Source organism: Adiantum capillus-veneris, chromosome 13 (assembly GCF_014529385.1).
Source record: "Adiantum capillus-veneris isolate H3 chromosome 13, ASM1452938v2, whole genome shotgun sequence".
Taxonomy (NCBI): Eukaryota; Viridiplantae; Streptophyta; class Polypodiopsida; order Polypodiales; family Pteridaceae; genus Adiantum; species Adiantum capillus-veneris.
Genome location: NC_140943.1, coordinates 114,484,975 through 114,512,387, shown reverse-complemented (window position 1 = coordinate 114,512,387; position 27,413 = coordinate 114,484,975). Strand labels below are relative to the sequence as shown.

Genomic DNA, 27,413 nt, shown 5'->3' with positions numbered 1-27,413 from the left:
ACATTTGAAAATTGTTTTCCTCTCTGAAGGATAGCGAGAATAGTGCATTTGAGTAGGCCACTGATGAGTGGTCAGTGGGTTAGAACAATAGATAATGCACACTCCCACCTAGCTAGCCAAAACGGGGCGCCTGTGGCTTGTAACTCTTGCATATCAAGGTCATACTCGCATATAGAAAGGATTAATGTCTTGGAGTGTGGGATAGATCCTCTAGAAACGACGGTTACAATTAATAAGATAGCATGATCATGAAAGATTGCTCATTGTGTGTATGTGGGTTAAATGCTTTGAATGCTTCTAGGTTTTCACAAGCATCTTGGATTTATGTTTTAAAGCTAGAATCGTGAACTACATGAAAAGAGCTTTCATTTGATACCCATATTGATATTTCTTTTTGTTAGCAATTTTCCAAAGAAGGAAGGTTCTAGAAGATTCGAGGAGGAGGATTCTAGAAGGACAAGTGGAAGGACACTTGTTGCAAAGCTTCCAAAAGTTGGGACACTTGTCCACTCTTTTTGATCGTTGAAAGGACACTTGTAAAGCTTTTCAAAAGCTGAAACACTTGTCACACATGCATCAACCTTCTTGACATGTGGTTGGACACTTGTCCCCATGCCACCTAGCTTATCCTTTTTGTCCATAAAACAACCCTCTTCAACCCTCACTCTGGTCCTTGTCTCTTTGAAGTGTGGTGATTAATATTTTGTCAAGTTCATTAAGTATCAAATCACGAATAAGCGGGCTTCCACATATTGCAAAACGGAGGAAGATTTAGCAAACTAGATAAAGATACGGTAAAAAGATAGAAGAAAATCGTCCAAATGATAGGGGTGGCAAATGTATAGCTTCAACCATTTGCAAAATACGATGCACTTCGCTTAGTGAAAAGAGATTGTGAACAGACAAATATTGAAAGTGTGTCACTACCCATGTCAATCCTAATCCCAAGCTCTATCCTGTGACTGCAGGCTCACCCTAGCACCTGTTGCTAAGTGGATTATTTTCTTATTTTTAATGATTAATCTCTTTTTTAGGATATTTTATTATGTGCACTAAGAACTGTTAAAAGATTGTAGCTATAGGAACTGCCATCAAGAACGAACAAACTCTGATGTGTCATTTGATGGGTGACGGTAAACATCGCGAAGGAGTTTCTGTAAGTTCGGTGGAAAGGGCCGGGTTACGAGTGCCCCTGATGCGTCACATGATGGGTGACGGGTGCATCAGTAAGGGGGCATCCCGTAGGCTAAGGAGGAAATCCGAACTGAGTAAGAAAGTACGCGTAAGAACGCAAGCACAAGAATAAAGATGGGTTTAATGAAGATTTTTACGAAAAGCAGGAACAATCGCGGGAGAACATATGTTTTCCCGCGAGGAGTTTGTGTCTGCATTACATCTGTGTCGTGTCCTGCATCCGGGGACGCCTGGAATGTGTTCGTGTAGCATTATTTTCACTAACTGAGTGAGTTTTTAAAGTTTGAACAGGTTCACACTTTATTTTATAAAGTGGCCGGTCACTTCTAAGTGACCAACCCTTTTATTAATAAAATAAAGCAAGCAAGGCTCTTATAAAAAAAAAGCCAGCGCTAAAACCTACGCAGGGGGCTGAAATCTGCGATCTCTCTCTCTCCTCTCTCTAGAAAGCGTCAGCTTCAGCAATTTTCTCTCTCCTCTCTCTAGGAGCGCCAGGCTCTGCTTTTTGGGCCTCTATTCCCGCCGGGTGCCAGGGCTTATAAAAGGACAGTAAGCGTTCAGTTTCTCAGCAGGCCGAGAGCAGCAGCAAGAACTAGCACTAGGATTCTGGAGCATGTGCTGGCGACAGAGTTTGCAAGTGTTCGCGTGACGATTGAGTACGGAGGTCGATTCTCCGAGCAAGGAGCGACAGGTATAAGGTGTTGATACGCATTGAGAATTGTTGCTCTGTGTGGTTTGTTTTGCAGGAATCTCCCGTCTTACGGGAAGGCCCTTCACGGGAAGTACGGCTTCACGCCTAGGTCCCTTACGGGAAAGTACGGCTTCGCGCCTAAGTCCCTTACGGGAAGGAACGGCCTTGTGCCCAAGCCCTTTACGGGAAAGCACGACCTACGGGTCTAAGATTACAGAACGGAGGGGTTTCCTCGGGTTCTTGTGCTTGTATAAGAATTCTCCCTGAATAAAAGAATACTCTTAACGGGGGAGGACCAGCCCATCTTCTGGTCCCCAATACTGTGTCGATCTTCTCCCTTCTCTCCCTTTTGCAAAGTATTTTATTTTCAGATTTCTAAGTGCTCGTGTACGCTCCTGTTTTGTGACAGTGGTATCAGAGCTCGGACTCCTCTCTTTCTCTGCAAAGAAGGACGACTCCGGGAAGAACAGGAAGAACCATGTCGGGCCAAGGGAGAAGCGTTGAAGAGGAGCTTCAACAAGTGCAAGCTCAGCTTGCGGATCTGCAACAAATCTTACTGTTGCCAGACGTCCAAAAGCTCTTGGGCGGAATGAAGAAAACGAATGGAACTGATGCAGCCAAGCATCCAGACAACACTGTTGACGTGAGACCACAGGAGGCAAGAGAAGAACGTGCCGAGGTGCACAAACGATCTTCGGATCGGAATGAACGGCCTACTTCAAGGAAAGGCCAGGAAAAAGCGCTCTCTTTGCTAGACGAGAGCAAGGACATCTCTATCTCATCTCCATCTTACTCTCCTGATTATACTTCTACTTCTTGATCATCGCGTCAGAAGAAGGAAGCTGCTACTACTACTACCCTACATCAACCTAAAGATAAGCCTCGATTCAAGAAGCATGGTCGCAAGTCTCAACATCACATGAGAGTCTTCAAATCGGGCGACAAGGACATCAAGTTCGAAACCTACAATGGACGGAGAGACATCTCCAAAGCACTGTCCTTCATCACACAGTTTGAAGTCGCCTTTACCAATGGGCACTTCACAGAAAGATCCAAATTACGCCATGTGGGGATGCACCTCAAGGAAACGGCAAGTAATTGGTGGTTAGCCAAGATTCTGGAAGGTTCTCAGGCCAGAACTTGGGAGAGCTTCAAATCTGAATTTTATGAACAATTTCTTCCACCTGACTTCGAGCAGGACATACGGAAGGAATGGGACTGGCTTGCCCAGAAGGAACATGAAAGAGTAACGACCTATGTGGACAAGTATTGGTCGGTCCTTCTGAAGGTCACTCCCTTCATGAAGATTGCCGACGAGGAAAAGAAACGAAAGTTCGAAGCGGGTCTCCAACTGCAGCTTCGAAAGAGTATGAAGGTGTATCCGCATGATACTCTTCAGAGGATGATGGAGTCAGCAATCATTGCTGAGGATTTGCACTCAACTGGGACGCCCAGAAAGATGGAGCATAGCACTTACCGTGCAAGACAAAGAGGGGTCTACGATGACCAAGGGGGCCAAGGAAGAAAACGTCCTCCATCTAGGGACGATGATCATTCTAAGATGCCAGAGGGCACTGGCAAGCGAACTAAGTATCTTTCTCCTACTCAACTTCAAACTTTCAGAGAGGAAGGAAGATGCTTCTACTGTGGCGAGAAAGGATATATGAAACCGGACTGCCCGCTAAAGCAGCAACGGCAAGAACAAGCCTCTACGAGGCAAGAGAAAGCAAGGAAGGAACCCGCACCACCAAGCTCGAACTCAATCCTAGATGTTCAAGGAAACACAGAAACGGAGAAAGGGAAGCGTCAACTTCTGAAGGGCTGGGGGTCTTTGAACAACCAGCGAGTACTGATTCTATATGATCCAGGATCCACGGATAACTTCATCTCCTTGGATACTGCGGAACGTTTGTGCCTCACACTGGCTCAGGTTGGCACACCGGTTACATCCGGGTCGGCAAGGGGTTGACAACCAATACAACTCCCGTGCAAGGACAGCTCAATCTTCGGATTGGCGAGTACAAGGACCGCGAATCATTTTTGATGGCACCTATCGAGGGATGTGATATCATCTTGGGTATGCCATGGCACTTCCACATGACACCTATTCCCGATTATGTGGAAAAGACCCTCACTTTTGACCATGGGGGTAAGAAAATAAAGATTCATGCTGATGCAGGAGATTGGCAGTTCCCAATTGTAAGCCATATCTCCATTAAGAAAGAAATGAAGAAGTGTGTTTCTGCTTACTTGATTTTTGCACGTGAGAAGGATAAAACTAGTGGGGACTCTCTCTCTTGTCTGGAAATTAAGCGTCTTCAATTTATTGAAAAGTACAAAGATTGTTTCACGGAAACACTTCCTGATGAACTCCCTCCGGTACACCCGGAAGATCACCGCATAGATCTCATACCAGGTAGCTCGCCTCCCAATCAACCCCCTTATTGGGTGAGTCTTCGTCAGCAAGAGGAAATTTTGAAGCAAGTCAACGAGCTTCTAGAGAAAGGGTTAGTACGACCAAGTGCTTCACCCTACTGCTCTCCAGTTCTACTGGTGCAGAAGAAAGATGGCACGTTTCGAATGTGCATAGACTATAGGTCTTTAAACAAGATCACGATCAAGAATTGCTTTCCGATCCCTCGGATTGATGATATACTTGATAAGTTGCAGGGTGCAAGTGTCTTTAGTCGCATAGACTTAAAGAGTGGGTATCATCAGATACGGATCGCCCCTGAGGATGTCCATAAGACTGCTTTCCGCACAACCTTTGGGCTTTATGAATTTTCGGTAATGCCTTTCGGCTTGACCAATGCTCCTGCGACGTTCAATCGCATGATGGACCGCATTTTCAGCCCGTATCGAGCTTTTAAGGGAGTATTCTTTGACGACATACTCATCTTCTCAAAGTCAGAAGAGGTACATCGGAAGCACTTGGACTTAGTGTTTCAAGAATTGCGAAAGCATGAGTTGCATGTGAATGCAAAGAAGAGCGAGTTCTTTCTCTCAGAGATACACTATCTCGGCCATATAGTCTCTCACAATCAAGTGAGAGACTATATGGTCAGAGATACACTATCTCGGCCATATAGTCTCTCACAATCAAGTGTGAATGCAAAGAAGAGCGAGTTCTTTCTCTCAGAGATACACTATCTCGGCCATATAGTCTCTCACAATCAAGTGAGTATGGATCCTGCCAAGATCCGAGTGGTTGAAGATTGGCCTATTCCCACTACGGTACATGATGTACGTAGCTTTCTGGGATTATGTTCATATTATCGAAGGTTTGTCCGAGGATTTGCTCATGTAGCAGGACCACTTCATGATTTGACAAAGAAGAAGATTCCTTTCAGATGGGGATCGAGACAACAAGGAGCTTTTGATCGGCTCAAGTACTTGCTAAGCCATGGACCTATTTTGATAGTGCCTGACTTAAGGAAACCATTTGAGGTTCACTGCGATGCTTCGAGTGATTGCATCGGAGCAGTGTTAAACCAAGAAGGCCATGCAGTGGCTTATGAAAGCAGACGGCTTAAGGATGTAGAGTTGCATGCATCAATCTACGAAAAGGAACTCATGGCTGTGATTCACGCCTTATCCAACTGGAAGCACTATCTTCTAGGAGCGGATTTTGTGATCAAGACTGATCACCAGAGTTTGCGGTATTTTCTTACGCAAAGGAAACTATCTGAAAAGCAAATGAGATGGGCAAACTTTTTGTCTATGTTTCACTTTCAGATCCTTCACACGGCTGGGAGTAAGAATGTAGTCGCAGATGCATTGTCTAGGCGGCCAAGGGTGAACGCTATCACTTCGGTGTATCACCAAGAATTAGAAGCACTACCGGATTTGTATCCGAATGATCCAGACTTCTCCACCATTTGGGGAAAGCTACATCGTGGAGAGAATGAGTTTCCCTATTCCATTCGGGACGGTTATCTCTACCACCATCAGGCCATATGTGTGGCGGAACCATTAAGAAAGAAGATCATGGATGAAGCACACGCTTCGCCTTATGCGGGTCATCGGGGGATTCTCCCTACGACCTTAGCAATGGAAAGATATTTCTTTTGGCCTAGCCTTAAAACTGACATTGATAAGTATGTCAGGGAATGCTTGGTTTGCCAAAAAGTGAAGTATGATCGGCATAAGACGCCTGGGTTGCTACAACCTTTGCCTGTGCCTAATGAACCTTGGGAAAGTATTGCCATGGACTTCATCATGGACCTCCCTAGAACTCAGACTGGAAATGACGCGATCTGGACCATTGTGGACAGGTTTAGCAAGCAAGCACACTTTATACCAGTCAAGAAAACAATCAAAGCAGATCATATGGCTAGGGTCTTTCTAGCACAGATCTTTAAGCATCATGGAATGCCTAAGTCTATTGTGAGCGATCGAGATCCTCGCATGAAAGGAAATTTTTGGCGTGCCTTGATGGATAATCTTGGTACAAAGCTGAATTTTTCATCCGCCTACCATCCTCAAACGGACGGGCAAAGTGAGATAGCCAATTCCACAGTATTGGATATGTTAAAAGCTTATGTGTCAGACCGGCAATCTGACTGGGAAAAATATTTGCCTCTTGTCGAGTATGCGTATAACAATACCATACACTCATCGACGGGGAAAGCACCTTTTGAGATTCTTTATGGTAAGCCTTTGCTTCCACCGATCCTTTTAACTAAGGATAAGATCTTTGCAGCAGATGAATTTGTCTGGGATTTGGACACCGCTACGGGCAAGTTAGGAGAGCTATTCTCCGCTCTCAGGAAAAGCATAAGAAAGCTGCAGACAAGCACAGAAGGAATCTAGACTTAACAGTCGGACAGTTAGTCTTACTCAAGTTTGAGAAGGCAAGACTTAAGAAACAAGCGTCCCATAAGGGGAAAGTGGTAAAACTTTCTACCCGTTATTATGGGCCGTTTAAGATCACTGAGCGAGTGAATGATGTCGCTTTCCGATTAGAGCTACCGTCTAATTGGAAGATCCATAATGCTTTCCATGTTAGTTTACTCCGGCCGTTTCAAGGACCGCCTCCAAGCCAGCCTAGTGCTGAGGAACCTCCTGAGGTTGAGGAAACAGAAGAAATACTCCAACCGGAGCAGATAGTAAGTCATCAGGAGCGGTCTCTCAAGTCCGGAAAGATAACACGGAAGTATTTGGTTAAGTTTAAGAACTATTCGAATCTAGATGCTCAGTGGACGACGCAGGAGGAATTAGCAGCTTATCCCGAGATACTGGAGGTATATGTCCAAGCACTACAGTTGAGGTCAACTGTTTAGAAGCCAGAGGGATGTTGCTAAGTGGACTATTTTCTTATTTTTAATGATTAATCTCTTTTTTAGGATATTTTATTATGTGCACTAAGAACTGTTAAAAGATTGTAGCTACAGGAACCGCCATCAAGAACGGACAAACTCTGATGTGTCATTTGATGGGTGACGGTAAACATCGCGAAGGAGTTTCCGTAAGTTCGGTGGAAAGGGCCGGGTTACGAGTGCCCTTGATGCGTCACATGATGGGTGACGGGTGCATCAGTAAGGGGGCATCCCGTAGGCTGAGGAGGAAATCCGAACTGAGTAAGAAAGTACGCGTAAGAACGCAAGCACAAGAATAAAGATGGGTTCAATGAAGCTTTTTATGCAAAGCAGGAACAGTCGCAGGAGGACAGATGTTTTCCCGCAAGGAGTCTGTGTCTGCATTGCATCTGTGTCGTGTCCTGCATCTGGGGACGCCTGGAATGTGTTCGTGTAGCATTATTTTCACTAACTGAGTGAGTTTTTAAAGTTTGAACAGGTTCACACTTTATTTTATAAAGTGGCCGGTCACTTTTAAGTGATCAACCCTTTTATTAATAAAATAAAGCAAGCAAGGCTCTTATAAAAAAAAAAGCCAGTGCTAAAACCTACGCAAGGGGCTGAAATCTGTGATCTCTCTCTCTCCTCTCTCTAGAAAGCGCTAGCTTCAGCGATTTTATCTCTCCTCTCTCTAGGAGCGCCAGGCTCTGCTTTTTGGGCCTCTATTCCCGCCGGGTGCTAGGGCTTATAAAAGGACAGTCAGCGTTCAGTTTCTCAGCAGGCCGGGAGCAACAGCAAGAACTAGCGCTGGGATTCTGGAGCACGTGCTGGTGACAGAGTTTGCAAGTGTTCGCGTGACGACTGAGTACAGAGGTCGATTCTCCGAGCAAGGAGCGATAGGTATAAGGTGTTGATACGCATTGAGAATTGTTGCTCTATGTGGTTTGTTTTGCAGGAATCTCCCGTCTTACGGGAAGGCCCTTCACGGGAAGTACGGCTTCACGCCTAGGTCCCTTACGGGAAAGTACGGCTTCGCGCCTAAGTCCCTTACGGGAAGGAACGGCCTTGTGCCCAAGCCCTTTACGGGAAAGCACGACCTACGGGTCTAAGATTACAGAACGGAGGGGTTGCCTCGGGTTCTCGTGCTTGTATAAGAATTCTCCCTGAATAAAAGAATACTCTTAACGGGGGGGGGGGGGGGGGGACCAGCCCATCTTCTGGTCCCCAATACTGTGTCGATCTTCTCCCTTCTCTCCCTTTTGCAAAGTATTTTATTTTCAGATTTCTAAGTGCTCGTGTACGCTCCTGTTTTGTGACAGCACCTCCTAGTGCTTGAAACAAAGTGATGCATGAACAAATGTTCTAATCCGGTGCTAGTACAACACCAATCCCATGTCAATCCTAATCCCAAGCTCTATCCTATGACTGCAGGGCCCAGGCTCACCCTAGCACCTCCTAATGCTTGAAACAAAGTGATGCATGAACTAATGAGCCTCAAAGTCCAGCCCAAGCATCTGTCTAAACAAGTAGTAGATCGCCTTTTGGTGTGATTTTACTCCCTGCAATGTTGGAAGCCTGGCCATCTTTGTAAAGATCAACCTCATAAATCATGATCTAGCAAAAAAGCATCCTCTTCGCCATCTACTTGACTAGCCTCCAACTTCACCTGGGTTTCCAACAATATTAATGGACACGAGTCTTCAAAAAATCAAAATGGAGCTTCCACCAATCTTTTGGACCAAAGATGATATTATGCCTACTCATCTCAATGCTCATGGCATGATCAAGAAATTCACTCATGAGCAAGCTAGAAATGAATGTAAGACCACTCAAAACTCTGGCATAAAAATTTAACAGACTTTCTAGCAACCATTTTTAAAGATTCATAGATCAGTGTTTTTTTGCAACCATTTAAGTGAGGAGTTGAAGTAGTACTACCACAATAGAAGGCATGTTCATGGCCACCTCCCATAAATTAATTCTTCTACCTCCCAAAATTGATCATGTTCCACTTTTAAAGATTCATAGGTTAGATTTTTTTTGCAACCATTCAAGTGAGGACTTGAAGCAGTACTACCGCAATAGAAGGCATGTTCAGGGCCACCTCTCATAAATTCATTCAGCTACCGCCCAAAATTGAAGGCTCAAAATCATTACAAAACAAATGAAACTGCAAAATAGGTCGTGTGGTCAACCTTCAGGATCGAGTTGAGGACTTAGTGGATAGTGGATGGAGAAAATGAACCTTCAAGTTGAGGACCTGGTGTATGTGGATGGAGCAAATTTCTTAAGGAGTATGCGTTCATGTGCATAGTAGGCTAGGAGCAGCAGTTGCACTTGCTTGACCTAAATTATAGTTAGAACATAGTTAAGGTTCTTTTTTTTTTAGATACTTGTGGGAGTAGTTGACAGTTTTAATGTGGTTATTTTCTATTGCGCTTTGGATGTCCGTACATATTTGGATACATACCTTTGAGTGTCTGTGAGATTGACTGGCATACTCATGCCCACCTGTTTGCATTTTTTTAATCTGATTCTGTAAAATATATAATATTATTTTCAGCTTGCTCTATCAGAGTTTAAAAGTGATATTTTTTTGCAGGGATGTTTTACTTGGGCTGCTTAAAAGATTGGCTGGCAGGAAATGTCCTGATTTAAAAATTGTCATTACCTCTGCAACTTTGGATGGTGAAAAATTTTCATCTTTCTTCTCTGGATGTCCAGTTATGAAAATTCCAGGGAAGCTGTTCCCTGTTGAGGTCCTTTACAGCACAGAGCAGCCTATCAACTATATCGAGTCTGCTGTTCAAACAGCACTTGGTATAGAGTGTATTTGTCAAGGATTTGAATAGTGTACTTACAAGCCATATCGTCTTTGACTGATTAATTGGACCTTTTCTGCAGAAATACACACGCAAGAGGGTCCTGGGGATATCTTACTTTTCCTTACTGGAAAGGTACAACAGGCACAGTGTTATTGATGCTTACTCTAAATCTATAAAGTGTTCGGTGGTAATAGTAATGCAACTCGTCACTGATAGTTTTGTCATGTATTGCTGCTGTGCATGCATTTTAATAGCACACTTCTCATGTATCTATGCCATTTCAGGGTAGGAGACTCCTTCACTTTATGTTTCTGTGATTTTGTGGCAACATTCGTACATTTTTGGTCCATTGAAGGTTAAGGTTCATATTCGTTCGTATGTTACTATGTCAGTTGATCAATTTCCCGTACTATTCATAAGTAGCCTGTGCCCATGAATTTTAGAGGAAATAATAAACAAAAAAATTAAGTCAAAGACTCATGGTGAGTGCTTTGTTGTAGTAGCTTACCAAGTTGTCTCCTAGTGAATGGAACACCATTGATATGGAATTTGAAATTGATTGTATGGGCGAGAGATTACAAGAGAATGAATCCAGTGTGTTCCATCTTGATTGCACATCTTTACATGATAGCAGCCCTTGTAAATGTCTGTCCCTCCTCGACATTTATATTGGGCATGGGTGGACTCTATGACATGATTATCTCCTAGTTCTCATTGTTTTTTCATGGGGAGCGATGCACAATGGTGTTAAGTTAGCGTTTCATAATTAATGAGCACTAAATGCTTTCCTCTCGAGGGAGTTGATGTAGATGTGTGCGTATGTCTGACCTTGTTAGACGTTTCTAAAGGTGACAAATGTGGAATTCTAAGTTAATTTGATGATGACTATAGTTGAGTGTTTGAAGGCTTTTGAGTTTCTTTACATGGAATTTTTATTGTTTTGGCTTTGATTGTGAAATACTTGTGTATTTTAAACAAGGCACTCCATAATGCAGGATGAAATTGATAAGGCAATCAAGAAGCTCGAAGATAGGATACGACTGCTTGAGGAGGGTTCTTGTATGGATGCTGTAATATTGCCACTTCATGCATCTCTTGAGCCTGAGTTGCAGGTATACTTGTCCTAAGTAATACTATCCTTCCCTCCCCACACACACACACACACACACACACACACACACACAGAGAGAGAGAGAGAGAGAGAGAGAGAGAGAGAGAGAGAGAGAGAGAGAGAGAGAGAGAGAGAGAGAGAGAGAGAGAGAGAGAGAGAGAGAGAGAGAGATGAAATGAAATGAAATGTTATATTAACGTCTTCAAAAGGCAAAAGTGACCTATGAGACTAGAAAGTTACAATGCAGTGTATCTAATACAAAGTCAGATTAACAAAATAAATTAAACTAGGATAACAAAATATAAATACTGCGGAATCCTAAACTAAGCTGATAGGTGTGAAAGGTGAAAGGCGTGAAATGTGTGAACTAAGCAGTACAATGTGTAGACAATATGAGAGAGAGAGAGAGAGAGAGAGAGAGAGAGAGAGAGAGAGAGAGAGAGAGAGGAGGAGGAGGAGGAGGAGCATGACCAAAGACAGTGGGCCGGTGACTCATGTAGTCGCGAAGGACATCGAGTGCATAACGGATCATGACCCATAGTAGCTAGCCAAGTCCCAACTGGAAGTCCTGCATGTGCAATCATCCACATGAAAAAAGAAATACGACGAGCCGCATGTAAATCCCAGATGGCTCACCAAAACTGCTGTAGATAGGCATGGGATCACTCCTTCAGATTTGGGTTTCCATGAGACTAGCTCTCATACGCTCACCTCCCTCATGTCGTGAGGAGATTGAGCGCCAGCCTCTCATTTGGAATGATGCAGTTCTTGATTCTTCGGTTAACCCACCTCGTCAGCTTGGAGAGAGGACTCACATTGATTGGGCTGCTTGGGACACCTGCCCTGCTGCCTCTATGCGGTTGTTTCATGAGACGTGTATGCTGGATGCAGATTTTGTAGCAGAACATTATGACATTGGTCGCGGGGTGACAGACAGACTTCTTGAGATTGACTCCGCCATTCCTTCACAGTGGGACGCAGTCATGCGAGGCACGGTTCAGATGCCTCCACATAGTGGCTGGGAAGGTCTCTTTGCTCAGAGCACTCTGTTATTAGTTCGTTTAGACGCCATGCTGTTCACAGTTGATTCAGACTCCTCTCAGGGGATTCATGCTAGATTGACATTTGCTCCCACCTCTCCGCACCTTGTCTACACCGGTGCTCGATGGGAGGCCATACGAGTAGTTGGCTCTCGCGGAAAGCGTCGTTGTGTCGACCCCCGTTTCGCATCCACTGATGCCGCCCTTTGGAGGCTTTGGGTGTGGGAGGGTCGTGCCTTATCTCAGCTTTATTGGGACCCAGGAGAGTGGCATTGGCCTCACTCTAACTCCACCGGTGCACATGTATCATTTTTTGAGTACACTATCAGAATTGGAAGATTAGCATTGATGAGACAGCACCCAGAGCAGCCCACTCGTATGCGTTTCTGGTTACATTCAGGTCTCTCCCATGCCTATCTACAGCAGTTTTGGTCAGCCATCTGGGATTTACATGCGGCTCGTCGTATTTCTTTTTTCATGTGGATGATTGCACATGCAGGACTTCCAGTTGGGACTTGGCTAGCTACTATGGGTCATGATCTGTTATGCACTCGATGTCCTTCGCGACTACATGAGTCACCTGCCCACTATCTTTGGTCATGCTCCTCTTCTCATACAGTGTGGCTACCAGTTTGCTTTTTACTTAGCAGAGCAGGAGTTCAGGATGGATTTCTCACTTGGGGTTCTGTCTCATGGTTGATGCCGATGCCCGGACCGCATCTTTTGTACGAGGGCACAGACACAGATCCAGCTCTTATGCTTACCTCGACTTGTTATCGGCGAGGAACTTTGGCTATGTTACCACAGATCGCATGGCAGGGGGATCCTCAGACACGCGATGAAGTTTTTTCAGTCATCACTAGCATTACACTATGGAATATTTGGAGAGCTCGTTGTCTTCACATTCTCAGTGCGGCTCCACAGCTCCTTCAGGATACCCTTACTGCCATTTGGCTGGACATCATTCACACCCTGATTTGGCAGTGGGATTCTTCCTGAGGTACATCTAGAGCAGCCGAGGCTCGACGATTTGCCTTTCTTCGGCGTTGGGCCCGAGCTCCACTCTTTTTCACACTTACAGGTGGTCAGATTATATGGCATTATGCCCCCCCTCAGTGGTTTCTACTCCACTCATTACACAGACCACCATGAGATTGTACTAGCCGAGTTGTCACTATAGTGGCTCTCACCCTTACATTTAGCTTGTACACCCCACGTGACAGGCTATTTTTGCATCCGTTGGGGATCATATTGTACTCAGTAATATATAGCTCTGACTTTTCCAAAAAAAAGAAAAAAAAAAGAAGAGAGAAATGATTTATTAACGTCTTCAAAAGGCCAAAATGATCTATGAGACCAAGCTGTTACAACACAGTGAATTTGATACCATGTCCGGAATAAAAAGAACCGAAACAAAAATACAACTACTACAAACTGGGACTGTATGGATGTGCCAGCTAATACAAAAGGTGCCCAATACAATGAGAGAAGGGGGGGGGGGGAGAGAGAGAGAGAAATGAAATGTTATATTAACGTCTTCAAAAAGGCCAAAATGACCTATGAGACCAAACTGATACAATCTTGGTGGATCTAATACAATGTCTTGGTACAAAATAAAATGAAGTAAAATAAAAGCTAAAATGAACATCAATGTTCGAGGATGCCCGGCATCGGGCACTGTCCGAGGATGTATTGTATCGGTCGCTGAAGAGCATCGTCAATGTCCGCCTCTATAAATAGTCGTATTGGACATCTCCCATGTCGTGCTGGAATAGTCGTGATCCTTTGATGGAGCCTCCGTTTGAGCTCTCTCGTTCAGTCAGGAAGGGCTGCCTGTTGTGGCGGGGACGATGTCGGATTTCATTAGAGCACATCAGCCAGGTATTAGAGGTCTACTCATGCCTGTTGAGGATGAGCCAGATTTAATAGATTAGGAGTATGCTGATGACAATATTGTTTTAACGCTATGCCATGGGGTGTTTTGGATATGATTTGTCACTGTATATTATCTGGCCAGTAGTGCACGGACCAATGACATGCCGACCTTGGGTACAGTGGACGGTTTTACTTGGTTGAGACTTGGTCAGTCTTGTAGATACTTGGGGTTTCACGTGGGTTTGGATGCGACTTCAGCGCAAAAGTTTGCACCGGTTTTTCTGTCGATGTGTAGGAATCTTTGCTACTGGCTCTTTCGAGTGCTCAGATGGGCTTTGATCCTCTATGTATATGCTGTTCAGGTAGGATTGTGCAGACTCGCAACCGTTGCCTTTGGGGATGCTTCACATCACTCTGTGTTTGGAGAGCTGTTGCATTACTTCTTTCTAGAGCAGGGTCCAGTTTGGCTTTCTTTTGTGGGGAGCAGTCTCGTGGTTGTTGCATTGTCATGGCAGTCATTTGTTTTCTGAGGGTGCTGCCACGGATCCGGTTTTTATGCCGACAGCCTCAGGGTGTATGATACCCGGAGGGGATGCACAGCATGACGCTCCTCGGCTCCGAGATGAGGTGTTTTGCATGCTAGTTGCCATTACATTGTGGAACGTTTGGCAAGCTCATTGCGTCACATTGTGACTGTTGCATCGTCATCTAGTGTGGACATCCTCGCAGACATTTGGGTGGATATTATCCACACTCTATGTAGTTAGTGGGATTCAACAACGGTTCCTCGAGGGCAAGCGGGGAGCGCAGACTTGTTTTCTCAAACGATGGGATGTTTTTCAGTTTTGTCAGAGGTCACATTCAATGGCATTACTCCCCACCATAGTGGTTCATCCTGCACTCCTCTGATACCTCACCTTGAGGAGTTGTATTTGGTGGATTCTTCCATATCCACCTTTGATTTTCTCAGCCTTGTCCATCCTGCAAGATAGGCTAGTTCTAGCATTGCCAGGGTTCTATTGTACTTAGATTTTTTGAGATGATCTCTCTCTCTCTCTCTCTCTCTCTCTCTCTCTCACACACACACACACACACACACACACACACACACACACACACACACACACACACACACACACACACACACACACACACACACACACACACACACACACACACACACACACACACACACACACACACACACACACACACACACACACACACACACACACACACACACACACACACACACACACACACACACACACACACACACACACACACACACACACACACACACACACACACACACACACACACACACACACACACACACACACACACACACACACACACACACACACACACACACACACACACACACACACACACACACACACACACACACACACACACACACACACACACACACACACACACACACACACACACACACACACACACACACACACACACACACACACACACACACCACACACACACACACACACACACACACACACACACACACACACACACACACACACACACACACACACACACACACACACACACACACACACACACACACACACACACACACACACACACACACACACACACACACACACACACACACACACACACACACACACACACACACACACACACACACACACACACACACACACACACACACACACACACACACACACACACACACACACACACACACACACACACACACACACACACACACACACACACACACACACACACACACACACACACACACACACACACACACACACACACACACACACACACACACACACACACACACACACACACACACACACACACACACACACACACACACACACACACACACACACACACACACACACACACACACACACACACACACACACACACACACACACACACACACACACACACACACACACACACACACACACACACACACACACACACACACACACACACACACACACACACACACACACACACACACACACACACACACACACACACACACACACACACACACACACACACACACACACACACACACACACACACACACACACACACACACACACACACACACACACACACACACACACACACACACACACACACACACACACACACACACACACACAGAGAGAGAGAGAGAGAGAGAGAGAGAGAGAGAGAGAGAGAGAGAGAGAGAGAGAGAGAGAGAGAGAGAGAGAGAGAGAGAGAGAGAGAGAGAGAGAGAGAGAGAGAGAGAGAGAGAGAGATGATGAAATGAAATGTTATATTAACGTCTTCAAAAGAGAGAGAGAGAGAGAGAAATGTTATATTAACGTCTTCAAAAGGCCAAAGTGACCTATGAGACGAGAAAGTTACGATGTGGTGGACCTGATACAAAGTCAGAGTAACAAGATGACAAAAAATGACAGAATGACAAAATAAAATACTATGGAATCCTAAACTACTAGGTGTGAACTAAGCAGCTAAACAACTAGCTGGGATAGCTAGTCACAGGAGATCCAGCATCGATCGCTGGCGGATCTCATCAATCTCCTCCATGGTCAGTAGTCTGACTGGGCGTCGTGCATGTCGAGCCAGAGTGATACGAATCCTCTGATGCAGCCTCCGTCGATACTCTGAGAGAGAAATGAAATGAAATGAATGTTATATTAACGTCTTCAAAAGGCCAAAGTGACCTATGAGACCAGAAAGTTACAATGTGGTGGATCTGATACAAAGTCACAGTAACAAGATGACAAAATGACAGAAATGACAAAATGACAAAATGAAATACTATGGAATCCTGAACTGCTAGGTGTGAACTAAGCAACTAAACAGCTAGCTGGCATAGCTAGATCACAGGAGATCCAGCATCGGTCGCTGGCGGATCTCATCAATCTCCTCCATGGTCAGTAGTCTGACCGGGCGTCGTGCATGTCGAGCCAAAGTAATCCGAATCCTTTGATGCAACCTCCGTCGATGCTGTGTAGTCCTCCGCAGTCGTGGGCGTCTGGATCTCCCCAGCTCAGTTGCTCGGTCGATCAGTGTGCCTCTGGCGTGAGGCGACGAGCTCTGCTGCGTTGGTAACTCCTCTGGGTGTCCAGTGGCAGCTCTAAAGAAGTCTGTGATCTGTCTCTGAGACTGGTTGGCCTCTCCTCTCATCAGGCTCTCTCTGTGTCTGCGCAGCTCAAGCAAAAACAAACCCAGGCATCTCTGATCCTCGTACCGCATGACTCTAGAGAATGGTCCAAAGCCCTCTCTGAACAAGCAATGGAAGCGGCCTCGTATCTCGTAGTAGACGGGGCAGTGGCATGTGTAGTGCAACTCTGTCTCAGGCTCGATGTCACACTGCGGGCATGTCCTGGCCTCTGCTGGTACTCCGCTGTATCTCCCAGTCTCAATCCGCAGCTGGTGTGAGGATGTGCGTATCTGGCCAATAGCACATCGTATCCCATGAGACAAGTGGGTGTCCATGTATCTGGGCCTCGTCACAAAACCATCCTCCATAAGCTGGAGGAGATGCTCTCTGTAGAAAGCCATCTTCGTGCCCAGCTTCTGTGCCGGTTGTATCCATGTGAGAGAGAGAGAGAGAGAGAGAGAGAGAGAGAGAGAGAGAGAGAGAGAGAGAGAGAGAGAGAGAGAGAGAGAGAGAGAGAGAGAGAGAGAGAGAGAGAGAGAGAGAGAGAGAGAACCACTTTCTTTTGGTCATTTTTTGCCCCATGGCGGCTACCATACCTTCTTTGGGCGTCACGACGGCTACCCATGCTCCCTTCGCTTGGACATATGACCTGACCACATGACCAGCATTGCGATAGCCACTCGACATTATTCGGGTAGGATACTGGATGGGCGAATGGTGGGCCTCTCCGCCTCATGCAGTATAGTTTGTGACTAGCTTCAGTTTCACTCGGTGGTTTCGAGTGTAGCATTTTGGGGCTCAACAGCTTGGGCCTGGCATCTTTTTGGCTTTTAAAGGAGTGCTGTGACGAGTCTCTCTATAGTCGCTCTTCTATTGTGGTTGGGACACATTTGTTGGGTTTTGAGCATTGAACACCAGACTTTGACGTTGAGGAGTTTGATCGCCAAGAGCGGATCTCTCTGTTTCTAGTTACTCTTTCTTTTCCATCACTCCCGGCCCATCTTTTAGGTTGTCTTATTCGCGTAGCCGCTAGGTCGGTCCTGATTATACAAGGTTCACTGGCTACAAAGATTGGTTGGCCATGGATAGAGGTGTACGCCCTAGGTGATAGCCATTTTCCGGACACAGTTCAACTTGGAGACCCCACTAAAGAGTAGTTTCGTGTGCAATGAGTAGTTTCGTGTGCAATGTTTGGTAGGCATTGGACGCCCAAATGAGTGCCTTAGGTGCCATGCTTTTGGGCACATGGTGAGAGATTGCCCTACCCACTCTTCTTGTCGGTCCGAGCCTCAACACCCCCCATCTCAGGGAGTTGCGTAGGGTTGGCAGAGAGCTACCCACTTTCATACTTTTTGGCGGCCATGCCTCCTATGGCACCACCTCGACAACTTGTGTCTCCGGCAGTTTTCCAGGTTTCATCTACTTCGCGAGATCAGCCTTTATAGGATAGACCCTCTACTTCCCGCATCCACCCCCGCCTCTTGGGGCATCACCTCACACTTTGCTATGGAGATTGATTTCCCGTCCTTGCCATCCTCATCAGTGCCTCCTCCCCTCCCGCCTTCACCCACTGATGCTTTGGTACCGCCACCCTTTGCCACCCATCCCAACCCACCTCTCCGTATTCATTTTACGTGTCACCAACTGTTGACGCCTTCACCCACTGATGCTTTGGTACTGCCACCCTGTGCCACCTGTCCCAACCCACCTCTTTGTACACATGTTACCTGTCACAAACTTTTGATGTGTCAAGCCATTGAAGACCATGAGGGTTGGGCACCCTAGCCCTAACGCTAGCCAACGTACAGATCCCAGCCGAGGGGCTTAAACCCTAACAAAAGCAAAAGAAGCAGAAGGACTTACCAACTTACAAAGTCTCGTCCAGTGGCAGCACAATTCGGAGCACTCATCTTGAGCAAAGTTCATCATTCATTCCGCTGCACCTTACATTGGTATCAGAGCTATGGCAGTGTTCTGTATCACTCAAGGAAAGAACCACAATAATTTTTTTGCTTGTTGCGGTCGCACGTAACCCAAGTCCTCTTGGGCGTGTCGATTCCTAGTCGTGTTTTTGAAGAGTGACAGGAAACCCAAGAAAGAAGGGCTTGTCCGGCCTCCCCTTGTGCCTCTTTTCACTCATTGAGAGTGGACCGTGCACTTAGCGGTCGGCCAATCAACGTGAGGTGGGAAAAAGCAACCTTGGTGTGAGTGCAAGGCTGCCAAGGGGTGCACCCGCGAAAAGAGCAGAACTCGGGTAAAGAGAAGATCCTTCTCTAACGCAGATTGCAAGCGAAAGAAGAACCTCAAGAACCTCAAGACCCTCAAGCACCCAAGAACCCAAGACCCACAAGAACCCAAGTTCCTCGTGAACTTAAGACCCAATTATCACAGTGCATGGTCATCACCCGAAGCGGAATGGATACTTTGCATGGAGGTGATGGGCATGAAAGTAGTGAAGAAGAATTTCCTCACCATGGAGGTTTTCCTGACCCTCCCCCTACGCCATCTACGCCCGGGATTGCACCAAATCCTATGGAGGCCTTGGTGAAATCCATGATGGACATGATGGCATGACAAGAAGCGACTCGCATTGCCTTGGAATGCGAGCGCGATGAACGAAAAGAAAGAAAAGCATAACGAAAGGAGAAAGCCGAAGCAAGACGAGCAGCCTTGGAGGCCAATCGGGAGGTTCAGAGGGACCTCCGCACTCAAGAATTGGTTCGACAGGTTCTTGCCTCGAAGTCCGAACTAGCCAAAGATGTTGGTAGCTCCTCAAGTGGCGCAAGCCGAGATGCGGACTCCAACAACCGAGTCACAGAGAAATTGACTTTCAGTAAGTATGATGGTAAGATGGATGCTACGGTTATTCATTCTTGGTTGCATCAATTTAATGCTTATTTTGCGACAACTAAGAAAGCAGGAAATAGCACGGTTTTGACGACAGCTATGTATCTTGCCGGTGATACCATCATTTGGTACCACACATGGCAAGAGGCACAGTTAGCCGCGCACCTAGAGGAAGCCGACGAATTCACGCCCCTTCCCTTCAATTGGGTTGATTTCCAAGACAAGCTCAAGGCGCGGTTCATGCCACCTGAGTACCTCGCACGATTGAAGGACGATTGGCGCGCTCTCAAGCAAAATGGTATGCCAGTTATGTCTTTCTCTAATCGTGTTTTGCAGCTCGGCACTCAATTATGCAAATCGGATGCGGAGCGCAAGGAGGCATTCCTTTATGGATTGGACGAGTATATCAAGTATGATGTCGAGGTACTTGATCCAATCGATCTCAACAAGGCAGTAGCGATTGCTCTTGCACAGGAGATGAAGCACAACAAGGGAAAGCCTAAGGAGAATAAGACGTCTCAAGGAACCTCTCAAACTTCTCAGAACCCGCCGAATGGTAAGAATGGTAACTCTTCTAGCCCATCTTCCTCTAATTCTTCGGAAAAGAACTCTCATAATGAAATTAAGGGTAAAGCTAAAGCACCTGCAAAACCTAAGCTAACCCTGGATGAAAAAGTTGCACAAGGAATTATAGGAGGATACATCACGGTTGAAGAACAAGTGATTTATGCTAAGGAAGGTAGATGTTATCAATGTCACGTCAAGGGTCACATTAAGGAGGCTTGTCCTAAGACAGTCCCACCTAAAGAACCAAAGGCATCCACAGCAACCACAATCTCTTTAATGAACCAAGCTGAATCTTCTCATGTCTCTGAAACACACATTGATGAGTCTCTCATGAAGTGTTATGGTCATGTAAAGGGTCAGCGTTTTATCATATTGTTTAATCCAGGCGGTATGCATGATGTGATTGGTGCCTCTGTTGTTGAGAGAGTCCGCCTAGAGGTTAGTCAGAAATCTCCTCTCGAGGTTTCTGGCTTCGCTCCTGGTATAGACTCTCTCATCACGAAAGAGTACCTTCATGTTTGTTTACAGTTCAACAAGCTGCTTCCCGTAGGAAATTTCTCATGTCTCCTCTTTCAAGATGTGATATGCTTTTGGGCATTAGATGGTTTCGTGAGCATAACCCTCTCATTGATTGGGAGGCTAACACTCTCACCTTAAATGCCAAGACTGACTCCCTCCTCATCATTTGTGCTGAGGAGGGTTTGCATTCTTTGCCTCTCATCTCTTATGTGTAGGTAAAGCGTTAATTACGACAAGGAGCACAAGTGGCATTCATCTATGCTGCTCCAGTTTCCCAGAGCATTCAGGCTCCAGCTAAGTGTTCAGATTTGTTTACCAAGTTTAAACATCTCTTTTTGCAGGATGATCTTCCACCCTGTCTCCCACCCGAGCGGCCGGAGGACCATCGCAGCGAGCTTATGGAGGGGGCACAATCTGTCAGTAAGGCTCCCTATCATTTGAACAAGACATAGGAAGAAGAGTTAGAGCGACAACTCACGGAGTTGGTGGCTAGACGATTCATACGTCCTAGTGTAAGTCCTTTTGCTGCTCCTATTTTGTTTGTTCGCAAGAAGGATGGTTCGTCTCGTTTGTGTGTTGATTACAGGGCTTTGAACAAGATGACCGTCAAGAACAAGTTTTCGATGCCTCGCATTGAGTATATCCTCGATAGGCTCAATGGGGCAAAGATTTTCAGCAAGGTTTTCTCAAGAGTGGATACCATCAAGTACGGGTATTCAAAGGCGACATCTTCAAAACCGCTTTTCGCACCAAGCGAGGGCAATGGGAGTATTGTTATGACTTTTGGCTTGACAGGTGCCGTGGGTACATTTAATCGTCTCATGGTAGGCCGTTTCGGCGATATGGTTGGTGTATGTGTGCTCATCTTTCTTGATGATATTCTCATTTTTTTTGCATTGTGGGAACAACATGAAAGGGATCTCGAAAGGGTACTAACCGTTTGGATGAGTGTCAGTTGTACATTGCAGCTATTTTTTCTTACTGAAGTCACTTATTTGGGTTATATTATTTCTGCAGAAGGCGTCAAGCTAGATCCCGTGAAGGTGGAACAGGTTCGTAATTGGGATTTGCCCAAAACTGCATATGATGTGCGTTCTTTTTTTGGTTTATGTTAAGCATATAGTTCGCACATAGAGAATTTTGCACGCATTGCCGTACCTATGACTGATGTTTTGAAAGGGGTAAAGACTCGCCGTTAGCGCGTAGACTTATCCGAAGTAGCCATTGAGGCTTTCGCAGCTCTCAAGGTTGCGGTGACAGAAACACAGTGTCTTATCCTTGCCTCTTGGGATGTCCCTTTGAGGTATGGACGGATGCGAGCAATGTCGCCATAGGCGCTGTGCTTTAGCAACATGGTCGTCCGGTAGCTTTCCTTAGCCGCAAGCTCAATAGTGTAGAAAAGAATTATTCAGTTTATGATAAAGAACTTTTGTCTATCATTCACTCTCTTAAGCATTGGAAGCATTTTTTGTATGGTAGAGAGTTTACAGTTCGCACAGATCATCAAGCCCTCAAGTGGTTCCAGTCTATGCCTAGTGCACATTGGAGTGATCGCCAAGCACAATGGCCACAATTTTTTGAGCAATTTGGAAGTTTGATTGAGTATGGGCCTTAAAAAGCTAACCTTGTTACAGATGTGTTGAGTCACAAAGGACAGATTTTGGCTCTTGAGTTAAGGTCCACATTGTCTATTCAGGGTGTGTCTTTCGACAGCATGAAGAATTAGTATGCGGATTCCGAGTTTGGTAAGCATTGGTTGCAGGCTCTTGCTTTCCAAGGGCCAAGCAACTATCTCATTTGTGATGGTTTGTTATATTTTCGTCAACGTTTATGTGTGTTGCTCTCTCTCAGGCAAACCATATTGCATGATGCACATGATTCTCTCAGGGGTGGGCACAGGAGAATGAACACCACTTTGGAAAAAATAGAAAGATTCTTTTTTTGGCCTAAAATGCGAAAGGATGTGTTTCGTTATGTCACTATATGTCAAAAGGTAAAAGCTCCTCGGGGTAAGTAGCAAGGCCTCTTGCTTCCGCTGCCTATTCCCGATGGACCTTTTCAAGATATTTCCATGGATTTTGTGACTAACCTTCCACCAAGTTTGCATTCAAGGAACACTCAATGTTTAACAATTGTTGATCGTTTCAGCAAGTTTTGCATGTTGATTCCTTGTAAAGCCACAGTCACTGCACAAGATGTAGCACGGTTGTTCATCAAGCATTGGTACCCTCTCTGTGGTTTGCCAAAATCAATTGTTTCAGATAGGGATGTTAAGTTCACGTCCAATTTTTGGCGCGCACTCTTTGAAAATTTTGACACTAAGTTGAATTTTTTATTGGCTTTTCATCCACAGTCAGATGGTCAGACAGAGATTTACAATCAATTGGCTTTTGATGTGTTAAAGTCATATGTGCATGATTAACAATCTCAATGGGAGCTCTATCTTACATTGGTTCAGGCTATTTTGAATGACTCTTTTTCCTCTGCCATTGGTCGAACTCCGTATGAGGCAGCTTTTGGCCGTCCGTTCCAGTCACTTTTGACTCGCTCGGTCAGTCAAATGCCTGATGCCAATGCTGAAAGTCAGTCATTGGATGAGATTTCTGAGAGTGTGAAGCTTCGGCTAAGCAAGGCTTAAGAATCTTATTCACGGCAGGCTAATAAGCATCGTCACGATGTTTCGATCAAGGAAGGGGATTGGGTGTATTTAAGAATCATGAAGCAACGTCTTAAGTAAGTTGGAAAGAAGTGTCCCAAGTTGTCTTTTCGAATGTATGGTCCATTTCCAGTCATTAAAAAGATAAATGAGGTTTCAATGAAATTGTAGTTGCCTAACTCATGGTCAATGCACAACGTTTTCCATGTTTCTTTGTTAAAAGTGTTTCAGAGAACACCTTCGAAGGACATTTCGGAAGAAGAAGAACCAGAGATCATCGATGAAGCTGAAGTTATGGAGCCGGAGCAAGTGTTGTTGCATCGATTTCGACATGGTTCGAAGAAGTACCTGAGACAATACTTTTTGAAGTTCAAGGATCAAGGGACCCACGAAGCGGTGTGGGTCGACGAAGAGTTTTTCAAGGATTATCCAGAGTTGTTGGTAGACTACAAGGAAGCCATGCAGCTCGGTACCAGTACCTCACTTCATAAAGGAGGGGATGTCACGTGACACATCCAACCCTGTGTGTCCGTGGACAAGCTACAGCGCGATAAGGGTTCAGTCAGTCCAGTCAGTCTAGCTTAGGAAGTGTTCTGACACTTTTGTGAGTCTGTTCGCAGACCGTGCATGCCCAGGCACTTAGAGTAGATGCATATCCTCTGGTTGCACGCAGCATGATCATCAGCATTACCATCAGAATCCAACAGAACCCATCAGGAGCATTTTCCAGTGCATTAAACCTATTTTCCCTATTTTTGACATTATTATTTTAAGTGACTTGTTGGGAACTGAGTAGGGCAATTTGGGTAAGATAATATATATGCAAACCTAGGCTAGCACTATTTGGCAGAAGAAACCAAGAGAGCATAAGGCAACCTTGCAGCAGGCCCTCAAGGTGGATCCTCAACAAGAACCCCCAACGTTTTCTTCAAACCAAAAACGCCAACACCCATCAGCGTTTTCAGCTTTACCTGGCGTTTTTCATCATTGTTTTCAGCCAAGGACTGCAGCGACAAACCTCAGCAGAAAATGCTTTTTTTTCCTCTACTGCCTCACGTTTTTGAGGTGCCTAAGACCAGCGTTTTTGGACAGCAGATTTCAGCCTTATAGCGTTTTTGGAAAGCAGTAGCAGATCAGGTTTTCAGCAGCCATAAGGGACCAGCAGACCAGCGTTTTTGCAGCGATAGCCTTCAGCCAAAACAGCGGCTACGTCATCACTATTTTCAGCCAAAGAAAGAGTCAAGTCGTCGCCGTCGACATCGTCCTAGTGGCCATTGCATCATAGTCTTCAAGTGCATTAGAGTTGTACGAGTTTGTGCAATCAATAGTAGACCACTCTCGCCATCGAGAGTGGGGCCTTCGGAGAAGGGTTTTACAATCCTGGTGTCGTATTCTCTTCTCTCTTTATGTCTCAGTCTCATACACCTTCACGCACAGTGTCCATTCACTTTGTTTGTCCATTGCACTCTCTCATTAAAGAACGGAAGACTCCCCCTTTCCTAAGTAAAAGGAACCTTGAGCACAGTTCGGAGCACTCATTTTGAGCAAAGTTCATCATTCATTCCGTTGCACCTTACAGCTCTCTTGGGGTGGAACTCCGCCGCTCTGTGTCTCGTGTGCAGTGTATCTCATTCAATTCAGTTGTTTTGAAGCGCCTAAAGTCTGTTCTTTTCCGTTGGCACGTGGTATCCTCCCGTTACATTACCCCTCATCCACACATGCTCTTTTGTGTGCCCCACTACCTCATGTTTCTCGATCCTTCATAGCTAGTGCTCTAGCAGCTTGGCAGTTCTCACGAGCCGAGCATGGTGATGATGGCACGAGTCCTTTGTTGGTCTAGTTGTACATTTTGCGACGTGCACAAAAGGCGTGCTGTCACAAACTGTTGACGTGTCAAGTCACTGAAGAACAGAGCCAACCTTCAGATCACGGCCGAGGGCCCTAAACCCTAAGAAGCAAAAGCAGTAGAAGGAGATGACCTGGCAGCTGTACGGATTCGCGGAATTCACGCTGATCTGCAATACGAAAAACCCGGATTTCGTGCTGGACTGTTGACGTGGCGCATTGTACGGATCTTCGTAATTTGTGCTGACATGATGATGTGGCGGACTATATGGATTTTCGTGTTTTGCGCTAACTGTTGACGTGGTAACTGTACGGATTTCCGTGATTTACGCTGGCTGCTTTTGGGCATCGCTTTTGGACCATATGCTTTTGAGTTGAAGGCTTTTCATGTAAATTGCTTTTGGGCCTACGGCCTTTAAATATGAGGCCATGGGTGTAAGGATTCTAGGTACTAATCCATAATTAAGTACTTAAACTCATGATTAAGACTTAAGAAACTTGAACTGAACTCAGAAACAAGACTTAAAAGACTCTGTGTTGATTGATTGAATGATTGATTGCTTGAAAACTGAGTACAATAGGCTCGTTTTATAGGAGACGAAGTGGCAGAAATGAAAAGACACGTCTCATGATGAAGAGACGCGACTTTAGACGTAGAGACATATCCTTTCGGCGAAGAGCTGCAACCATTGGGCGAAGAGTCGCACCCGTAGAGCAAAGGGGTGTGACCAATCGTCGAAGGAGTGTGGCTTTTGGCGAAGAGACACGTCTTTTGGGCGAAGGGGTGTGACCATCCAAGCGTAGGGGTCCTCCTTGGCATGGCACTTTGCGTATCTGCAACTAGGAGTAGATGTAATACTGCAGCATAGTCACAATCGTGACATTCCCTCCCTCTTTAAATAAAACCCAGAGTAGTTGAAGAAAAACTCCAGGAGAAGGAAATGTATTGTTGTTGTGCTTCTGCATCCAAAGCTCTTTCTGTTAAGTCCCATGTCATGGCATTGTTATTGACCATGACTATTTTGCCAAACTGAAAATTGATCATATCTACAACTTGATAAGTGACTATGTCAAAGTCATTTGTAACTTCGAGCTTTGTCCAATAAAAGATTGAATCTGTATCTGCTTCGAGTGAAATTATTGGTAAACTGACTTGAGTTTTCTGTTGAGTGATGACCATTGGTTAGAAATCTGCAAGGTATTCCATTGCTATGTCTGGAACAGTAAAATTCTCCCGAAGGGATGTCATAGACTGAGATTGAGTAGTGCTTGAAGGTATATCCATTTGTAAAGGTTTATCAATAGAACAAGTTGTGTCCAAAGATTCAATTGTAGCGATTGAAGTCGTGCTGCAAGATTCTGCATCTGATTTATCCTTTGCACCGTTGAAGGCAAGGACTGGAGTCTTCAAGTTTGAAGGATTATCATTCACCACTGCATTTGGTATTTGTTTAAAGACAAAGACTTTATTCTGCAAGGGGGCGGTGACGAGGCGAGTTTTTCTGCGTGGATCACGACCATAGAAGGGGTTATGTGCTTGTCCGTTGTCACACAAGAACCGGAATCTTTTGAATCTTCAGTTGTTTCAACGGGTATTAAGGCTTCCAATTGAGAAGGTGGAGGTGGCGGGAGTTGTCGCCTCTTAGACCTCTGAAGGATCCTTTTGCACAAGGAAAGGATCAATAAATCTTCGACTTTACCACCATCAGATAAGAAAGACTTAAATGTAGGGCATGGCTCGCGGGGGGGAACTTGTACAGCGTCG

The 27,413-nt window shown here is 45.4% G+C and overlaps 1 protein-coding gene across 3 annotated transcripts in view; it reads left to right on the top strand.

Annotated features, from left to right (window-relative positions):
- The window catches only part of LOC147444687 (RNA helicase family protein), a 132,499-nt gene that overhangs the window by 44,278 nt on the left and 60,808 nt on the right, over nucleotides 1–27,413 (top strand). For all 3 annotated transcript variants that reach the window (XM_086527227.1, XM_086527226.1, XM_086527228.1), the window contains 3 exons: nucleotides 9,785–10,002; nucleotides 10,087–10,139; nucleotides 11,003–11,119. In XM_086527227.1, coding sequence (XP_086383353.1) covers nucleotides 9,785–10,002; nucleotides 10,087–10,139; nucleotides 11,003–11,119 — 388 coding nt within the window. The remainder of the gene's footprint in view (nucleotides 1–9,784; nucleotides 10,003–10,086; nucleotides 10,140–11,002; nucleotides 11,120–27,413) is intronic.